This window comes from Perognathus longimembris, chromosome 3 (genome assembly GCF_023159225.1).
Source record: "Perognathus longimembris pacificus isolate PPM17 chromosome 3, ASM2315922v1, whole genome shotgun sequence".
Classification (NCBI taxonomy): Eukaryota; Metazoa; Chordata; class Mammalia; order Rodentia; family Heteromyidae; genus Perognathus; species Perognathus longimembris.
The window spans coordinates 120534580-120543171 of record NC_063163.1 but is presented as its reverse complement, the minus strand read 5'-3'; the positions used below and the strand labels follow the sequence as shown (position 1 = coordinate 120543171).

At 43.5% G+C, this 8592-nt stretch overlaps 1 protein-coding gene across 1 annotated transcript; it reads right to left on the bottom strand.

The window, feature by feature from the left end:
* Nucleotides 1-251: 251 nt before the first annotated feature.
* Nucleotides 252-7566, bottom strand: Mmp1 (matrix metallopeptidase 1). Its single transcript, XM_048341014.1, has 10 exons — nucleotides 7225-7566; nucleotides 6529-6773; nucleotides 6286-6434; nucleotides 5963-6088; nucleotides 5115-5270; nucleotides 4863-4983; nucleotides 2838-2971; nucleotides 1659-1821; nucleotides 1045-1148; nucleotides 252-869 (listed from the first exon to the last, which is right to left on the bottom strand). Exons 1-10 carry the CDS (start codon nucleotides 7324-7326, stop codon nucleotides 760-762), a joined length of 1410 nt encoding a protein of 469 aa, XP_048196971.1. The 5' UTR covers nucleotides 7327-7566; the 3' UTR covers nucleotides 252-759.
* Between the last annotated feature and the right edge of the window lie 1026 nt (nucleotides 7567-8592).

Sequence of the window (8592 nt, the reverse complement as noted above, 5' to 3'; positions counted from 1 at the left end):
CTCCTGCACTGTGGAAACATTGGGCTTTCGGGAAAGTAGCCCTTCCACCTGCTCAGCAGAGAACACGACCCTACTTAGAAAGGTCTATCCTGCTTTCACTATTGTGCCTAAAATGAAGTGGACTCTATCCGAGACCAGTACAATCTATACACTTCTTTCTTCCTTCTTTATAAAACATGAGCCATAGAAATTTGAAAGTTTCATATATATTAATCTTGGCATGAACAGGTTGTATATTGTTCTTCTTTTATTTCAAATTTGAGAACTAATCTCTATAAAATGTGGCTCTATCGTCAGACAACAGCAATATGATAAGTGCAATAGAAATCATGCAGCAGAGGCAAGGATGGCTTTATTTCAAATATCAAATGCTTTATTTTAAATAAGAAGAGTCATTCCTTGAATATTTTTTTGTGTGTTCTGGAGACATTTTCCCTTTGGTGTGGGCTCATGTCTCTTGAGTCTTTTTTGACATATTTATCCAGGAAACTCGACTCCAGGCTCAGGCTCATCCTGAATCTGAGATCATCAGATTCATGTCCTCTTCACCACACTGGGTCATGTGGGCCCGTAAGCCAGGAACCTGACCTATGTTTGGCGGAATAAAGTATAAATAGCAGGGCTTTAAAGCATAAATAGCTCTGTGCATCTGTGCTTCTAGAAGTTAAATAAAATACTGAAAACAAATACATGGCTCTTGGGAAATACATCTTCGTTGGGCTCACAAAACACCTTTTCCATGAACTCTGATGCAGCTTTTCAATTCTTTCTGCAGTTGAACCAGCTGTTAGCTTTCTGGAGGGCCAGGATTCGCTTTGTTTTGCGATCAAATTTGTATTGCCTTGTTCCATGAAAGAAATAAAAAAAACCTAAAAAGAAAACAAAAAGTGATTTGCTGTATTACACAAATAGTTTACAGACTCAACTTGAACTTCTGAACACATGTCACTGCCACAAGTATTTTAGGCATTTGTTGTTCCAAAAAGCAATACTGATGCAGTTACTATGACAACAAGGTGGAGGAGATCACGTGGATGCACTTACCGTTTTTCTTGAAAGCAGCATCAATCTTGTGGCCAATTCCAGGAAACTCATGTGCTATCATTTTGGGATAGCCGGCGTCCATGGACCGTCTGTGCTCATCATACCTGGTCGAAGAGGAATTTGGCTTATCAGAACCTTCTGCTATACAAGCAAATTCTTAAAACCATTGCGGGGAAAGTAGCACACTGTGAATTTAATGAACGCCTGTCATCCTAGAGACTGGCGGAGGAGACAGCGGGTGAACTAAGACATTTATAATATCCATCTAAAATTCAACATCTAATTTTAATCATTTACTATGTTCTATACTATGTAAGGTTCAGTGCTAGGAAAGCCCAAGTTCCTTTTGGCCAATGTAACTCCATGAAAATAAATGCCTTCGTTTTGACTTTTTTTTTTTTTATTTTTAAAGACTCAGTCGTACATGTTCTCTGTAGTCCCAGCACAAACCTGTGTAATCACTAATTTCTAGCCCATGGACTCAATGAGTGGTAACTGGCTGTAGTCATTCCCAGAAAAGGCAACTGGCCAAGGCAATCTGAAACTCATCTCAGACTTTGACGTGTGTGTGTGTGTGTGTGTGTGTGTGTGTGTGTGTGTTACTCAGTTTTTACCTCCAGTACTTGTTCCCAATGAAGAAGTATGTTTTCCCAGTGTCTTCTTCTGACACAGCAGCATCGATATGCTTCACTGTCGTGGGGAAGCCGAAAGAGCTGTAGATGTCCTTGGGGTATCCCTGGAGCACGTCCTGCCCCTGCACAGCCCAGAACTTACTCCCTGCCAATCAAACAAGAGATCTCCATGGCAACCGTGGGCTCCTACAGACGGTGAGCCACATTCCCAGCCGCAAGCTGAAGTTTCACGGCGTTGAAGCAGCGTGCTAGCTGCAGACTGCAAACTCTTTAAATACCAACACTGGGATCCTACCTATCTCAAAACAATTTGTGAGTCTTTTTGGACATTTCCTAGGTGGGTCTAATCTACAATACACGTTGAGGGGACAAGCCAGATGTTCTGGTGGCTGGAGTTTGCTGTGGTGCCTCAGTGGTGGTGTGGTTCCAGTGGAATCCTGAAGGGTAGAGCATTGGAGGGATTCACAGTGTAGAAGAGCTTGCGGTCCTGAGTTCAGATGATGCCACCAGACTAGAGTACAGTTCCGAATATGCGACTGTGTGCTGTCTACGATCTGTACATTTACAGCCAGTAAAGCCTCATATTTTATAAACCAAGGCTTAGATCCTGAAGCTACGACTATTCAGGTTCACCAAAATGCTTGCTCAGTAGCATGGGCTACTGCAGAAAGGACTGACTCCTATTAAGGACAAACACAGTCATCATCAAAGGGATTTGGATAATGAAAAGAGCCCTGGATTGTGTTCTCATAACAGCTCTGCTGCCTGTGGACTCTGTACTCTCAAAGGAAGAAAGAAAAACACATAAACAAAACCTTCTATTTATTCTCTACAAAATTAGGCCATCTGTCAATTTTCTTTCTGAGCACCCCCTAGCAATGTGGAAGGATTTTATAGCTAATCTGTACATAAAACCCACTTGATGATCCAGATTCATCAACAGACCCTGAGCAGTTTTATCTCCAGTCTTCTACTTTTTACTCATTCTCAGTACATGATGTAATTTTAAATTAAGCTGATGGACCCTTTTCATTTGCAGCCTCTGATGAGGCTGTTAGAGTTTTCAGAGCCCCATTGAGCCAGGGGAGCGAGCGTCCTCATTATCCCACCCCAACCCAAAACGAAATCGTAGACACGGTGAAAAACCTTCCGAAGCATTACCTTTGAAAAACCGGATTTCATCCCTCTCAGCAAGTTCATAAGCGGCTTCAATTCCACTTGGCAGACTTGGCCAGAAAACAGAAATGAAGTTGAGCTCGACTTCTGGGTAAGCGGAATTGGCACGCATGTAGAACCTGATTTGTAAAGAGGAGAAAATGAGGTTTCTGACTAATCTCTATCAATTTCTGACTGACATCCAGCTCCTTCTTGGCATCTGGAATCTGGGTATGCTTGGAAATATTGAATATCTGCTTCTTCAAAGAAGGGGATGGAGCCCATTTTCCCATGGAGAAATTCCCGCCATGGCCAGTTTTAAAAGTCACACTAGAACACCATTATGTGGTTCTTCAACAGTATAAATACATTAAGCACAAATAACCTCAAAACATAAATTTCACAATAATTACAAAGACATAGTCTTCTTATTTTTCAAATAGACTTTAATTTTCTTCATATAATGTACTTTTAATAGTGTCTGTAGTTCACAGCCTACTAGGAAAGTTCTTCACAAGTTATGTTGGCTTTGGTTCACCACTGGCAGGCAGCATGGTATATTACCATGGGAACACAACACTACTTTCCTGAATTGAGGAAATATATTCATCCCTCCGTATCTGATGGGGAATAGTCTCAAGACTGCTTGTTGATACCAAAACTTGTGGGCACTCAAGTCTCAAATCTAAAATGGTATATAGTTTTAATCCATAATTTATGCATGTCTTCTCTTTTAAATCATCTTATGATAGTTTGTAATACCCAATACACTGTGAATGCCATAGAAGCAATTGTTATATTTTGTTTAGGGACTCATGATAAGAAAATAGTCTGTACATGTTTTATACAACTCCAATTTTAAAAGCTAGTTCATTGAATGCACAGAGGTACCACTCCCAGGTGCAGAAGGCTGGCTGTACTTACTGCTCAACCTATCCATCATGCCTTATTATAAAACCCTGTATGAAGACTTGCTCCCATCTCAGTGTTGAGAGAGGGAGGTATCTGAGGCCACATGGTTAGCCAAAGGCAAAGGTTAGTTTCATTCTTGGCTTATGCAACCACTCCTTTGTCATCCTTCAATCAGAACACAAAGCTGATTCCACAATTCGTAAGGGACTATGAACTTGGCCATGCAGAAGACATTGTCATGCGGGCTGAGCGGAAGGAATTTCTAGACACCGGACCACACAGGAGACTGGCCTGGGCATCAGAACCTGACTTTTAGGGCCAGTCTTGCCTCTCCCTGCCAGTGAGACCTCCGTAGCTCAGTTACTGTTTTGGACTTTCTGAGTTTTCCTGATGAGGGGATGTGTAAGTGATCTCAGAGTCCCTTAAATTCCTGCGATTCACAGAATAGATCCCGTAGCCTCTCTCTTTTGCTAGGGGAATAGATCCCGTAGTCCTCTCTCTTTTGCTAGGTTTATCTTGATAAGACTGTTCTCTCAACACGGAGCCACATCAAGTTGTGTGGCTTACATCCGGTCTTATGCCACCCGTGACCTCTATGACCCCCAGGCTCTTCCCTTTGCTCTACCTTACTTTACTCATCAATCAAATAGGATTATATTCACTGATTTTTCTTTTTTTACATTTCTGAGAATCAAATGACTTGATGGGGGCTGGGAATGTGGCTTAGGGGTAGAGTGCTTGCCTAGCATGCATGAGGCCCTGGGTTCGATTCTTCAGTACCACATAAACAGAAAAAGCTGGAAGTGGCGCTGTGGTTCAAGTGGTAGAGCACTAGCCTTGAGCAAATGAAGCCAGGGACAGTGCTCAGGCCCTGAGTTCAAGGCCCAGGACTGGCAAAACAAAAAAAAACAAAGATAAAAAACCCCCAAACCAAACTGAAACCAAACAAATGACCTGACAGATGTGGGACAATAACATGAATATATTCATATGCAAATACACTGTGTATGCAAGCAGTTGCTACTGCATAACTATCCGTGTGAGCAGATGTATAATTGGAACACATATTGGTGGCCCATAGTAATGAGCGCAGAACACTATGAAGAACTGAAAGCTTACCTGTCTTTGAAGAACATCAGTTCTCCCCTGATTGTAGTTATAGCATCGAAGGTTAGCTTGTTGTCACACACTTCTGGGGTCTGTAAGCCTGTTGTTGGCTGGGTGGGATTTTTGGAAGGTCCTAAAGGAAATAGGAGAGCCAGAGTTAGTTCTGCCTGGTGTTAGAGAGCTATGCGAGCTAAGGGGTGCTTTGTCTGAAGTGGGTGTAAAGACAAGGAAGGCACTGTTCGTGATGCTTTTCCCCTTACCCACCATATATGGTTTGGATGCCATTAATGTCGTCCTGAGCTAGCTGAACATCTCCGCTGAAGACGTAGTTGGGGTACATCAAAGCCCCGATATCCGTGGAGTGAGAGAGTCCAAGGGAGTGGCCCAGTTCATGAGCGGCGACACGATATAAATTGTAATCTAAAATGGTCAATAAACCCATTTGCAATTATTTGAAACATGTTCAGTTTTGAGAGGTTACAGGAATAGTCTATAACTCTACAGGGTCTAATGAACATGTTTTCTTGAGTTTTTTGAAATACATATACACACATTTTGATAGATATAGATATAGATAACACATTGTTTTTCTGACACTGGGAAGTATGCCTATATTAGTAAGGAAGAGACATAGTCAAGCCTGATGTGTAGGACTACACTGAGAGACTTAGGGCAGCTTTACTGACTGAGAGTCTAATATAGATGAGTCAACCTTGTTAATGATTAGCGGGTGCATTTTATTTCACAGAGAAGCAATAAAGTTATGTTAATATTTAATATTTTTTCTTATTTACTAAACCTTAAATGTATAGTTTCCCCCTTTTCCTTTAACCTGTACAGAGGCATTCTACTACTGTCAAATGCTATTGTGTTTTTCTAGTAAAGAAAATTCCATTTAGGTGTCCACAAGTAAAGCGTGAACATTTTCAACATTTTCTTAATAGGAATTTTAGAGCACTCTGTTTGTCTCTGAATGAAGAGAAACTAGCAGAAAAGATCCTCTGTTATACTTTTCTAAATATGCCTCCTTCTATTCATGAATCTGTCAAATCCACCAATACGACAGTGAACCACGAAGGGCGAATTGAGACAAGCAAAATGATCTGACTTACCTCTGAAATTGTTGGTCCAGTTTTCATCTTCATCGAAATGAGCGTCCCCTCCAATACCCGGGCCTGGTTGAAAAGCATGAGCAAGGTTTCCTCCAAATCCATCAAAGGGAGAATTGTCACGATGATCTGCCAAAAAAAAAAAAAAATCATCCAGAGCTCCTTTGGTTCTCCTCTGGGGCCAACTCAGGAGGGCAAATATTAGCCTTGTCCAGAGGCCGATAGACTTCCATGCAGTGTGAACAGGTTTGTCTCCTTAGCCCCATAACATTTGTGCTCTTCGACCAGCAAGTCTAGCTGCCCTGAGAGGGGGCGGAAGAGCTTACCTCCTCTGACAAAGGAGATCATGATGTCTGCCTGGCCCTCAGCGAGCTTGGTGAACGTCAGCGGTGTCACGTTGCTCCACAGTTGGAAGGCTTTCTCCATGGCACGGTCCACCTCTGCTTTGGACAGATCTGGAGTGTAATTTTCAATCCTGAAAAAGACGTGAAATTCAGAACAGGAAATCAAGTGGAATAGAAAGCATGAGACTCGGTGGCTTGCCTCATTCGAGGGCCCTGTCGGGTTACCTGTAAGTCAGATCTGCTTTCTCCCAGCGAGGGTTCCCTTGAGTGAGGACGAAGCGAGCCACGTCAGGCACCCCGCATCTGGGCTGCTTCATCACCCTGAGGGTCTCAGCGTCTGGCTTCCCCGTCGCTCGCAGCCCAAAGAATTCCTGCATCTGCTTCAGCTTTGCAACCGCAGAACCGCTGTGCCTGCTCTTTCCAACGGGCCTCCCTTCACTCTCCAAGTGGTAGTATTTTTCCAGGTATTTCTGATAAAAGATGGCATAGTTGAAACACTGAATGGAAAACATTTCTCAGTTAAAGAAGGACAGCATTTTTTAAAGCCGCAATAGAGAGCCACTTTTGAAGCTTTCGTTCAGATCCTTGTTGTTCCCCTTCTTGGTGGACAAGTGTGATTTCAGAGCAGAAATCTGTCCACCATTCATTACTAAGAAGCCTGAGCTGCACAGTACAACAGAGCTTGGAGAGTGCGACTGTTGCACATCTGTGGTTTGTAGGGTAAACATCGTATCCTGCGTCTTCAGTTCTCTCTAGCTTCTGCCTGGAAAAGCAGTCGTCTGTGCTGGGGTGAATGTGTTTTGGGGAGGCTTGCATTTCTGACAAAAAGTGTTTGTCTTTGAAGGGAATCCATCTCTAGCTGCTGCTATACTATGATAGGGAAATGCAGACTGTTCCTCGCACGTGCAATGCGGCATTTACCTGGACTGTCTCCGCATCTTGCTGTTGGGTTTCTGGAGCCACGGGGAAGCTGCGAGACCCCACTCCGCAGAGCAGAAGCAGTAGCAGAGAAAAGCCGGCCATGCTGACCTCAGTCTTCTGTCAGGAAAAACCACCAATGCCTCCCTGTGGCCTTCGATCCCAGTTTCTGAGCTGGGAAGCTCTGCCTTTATATCCTAGAACTTCCAGAGAGCTGGAGGCTGTCTGACTCATGTTTCATGACATCCTCTTGATTAGCAACAAATTGCCTGAGCAATCATCCTAAAAAAAAAAAAAAAACCAACCCAGTGATTCCAAACAGATTATTCGAGTCAGTTGGGTGTCACAATCAATCCCATGATTAATATCAAACAGGATGCACGTGAAACAGACGTTCTTCACCATGTAAACCGTTGTTGTCTCCTGGTCATGTCATCCTATCTGACAAAGGCCCCTGTTTCATACAAAGGCCCAGGGTATTCAATGGCCTTTGGAAACATGGGTTTTCTCATGTGACTGCAGGCCATAGGATGTTTCTGGTGCCTGCATACACCTTGCTCCCAGAGCACAAGTTGTGCAATCAGTAAGTACTCGCTGGCTCTCCCAGGCTACTTGTGACCCCCTTTTGCCTTTGCTGTGCTACCTGAAGTGCTACCACCAAACTACTGCTTTGCCCCAAATGACTTCTTTCACAGATGGGCAATGAGCCAGCTCCCTGCCCTATGCAGAACCTGTCCATGTGCATCATGGGACAAACGGGACCCTGTCAGAATGTACTCGGTGAGGTGGGGGCTGGCAAGAGACCAAGGATGACTGTGGTGTCTTGTTTTTAATGATCCTTGCTCCTCTCAGTATGAGCATGGCTTTGCCCTGTAGGGGTAGGTGACACTGATTTATTCTTTGTGCATGCCTTTACCTGTCTACTTATACATTCATCCAATGAACAACTGTAATTTCACCTTTATTCCATAGTAACAGATGTATGACCATATGGTAAAAGATGCAGTCATGTTCGACATCAAACTGTCTTGGGTTCCATGTGTGTTATCCCTACCACTCTTGGTGAGACAAACTGGGCTATCTCTGTAGCTTCTTGGCTCCTTCCTCACCCTCCCTCCTTGACAATAGTCACATGAGACGTAGACTTTGGAAGCACTGGCTTTCTTCCTCCCCACGCCCTTTCCCCCTTTCTCCACTGCATCCTCTGTTTCCTCAGGACTTCTCTCACCTGTCTTCCTCCCCGTGCCAAGAAGAATCTCTTACTCATAAAGAGTGCTTCAATGTGTGTCTTGGATTCACTTGAAAGCACCGCTTCCTCTATAATCACCAAACCACAACTTCCTCATCAGAGTGGAGTAATACTGAATTCCA

Bases quoted from the DNA above. Each gene is read 5' to 3' on its own strand.
- Mmp1 (XM_048341014.1), bottom strand. From the start codon at position 7,326: ATGGCCGGCTTTTCTCTGCTACTGCTTCTGCTCTGCGGAGTGGGGTCT. The intron at 6,774-7,224 runs GTAAATGCCGCA...ATCTTTTATCAG, and splicing joins AAGATGCGGAGACAGTCCAG to AAATACCTGGAAAAATACTA. The intron at 1,149-1,658 runs GTAAAAACTGAG...CTCTTCGACCAG, and splicing joins ATTGGGAACAAGTACTGGAG to GTATGATGAGCACAGACGGT.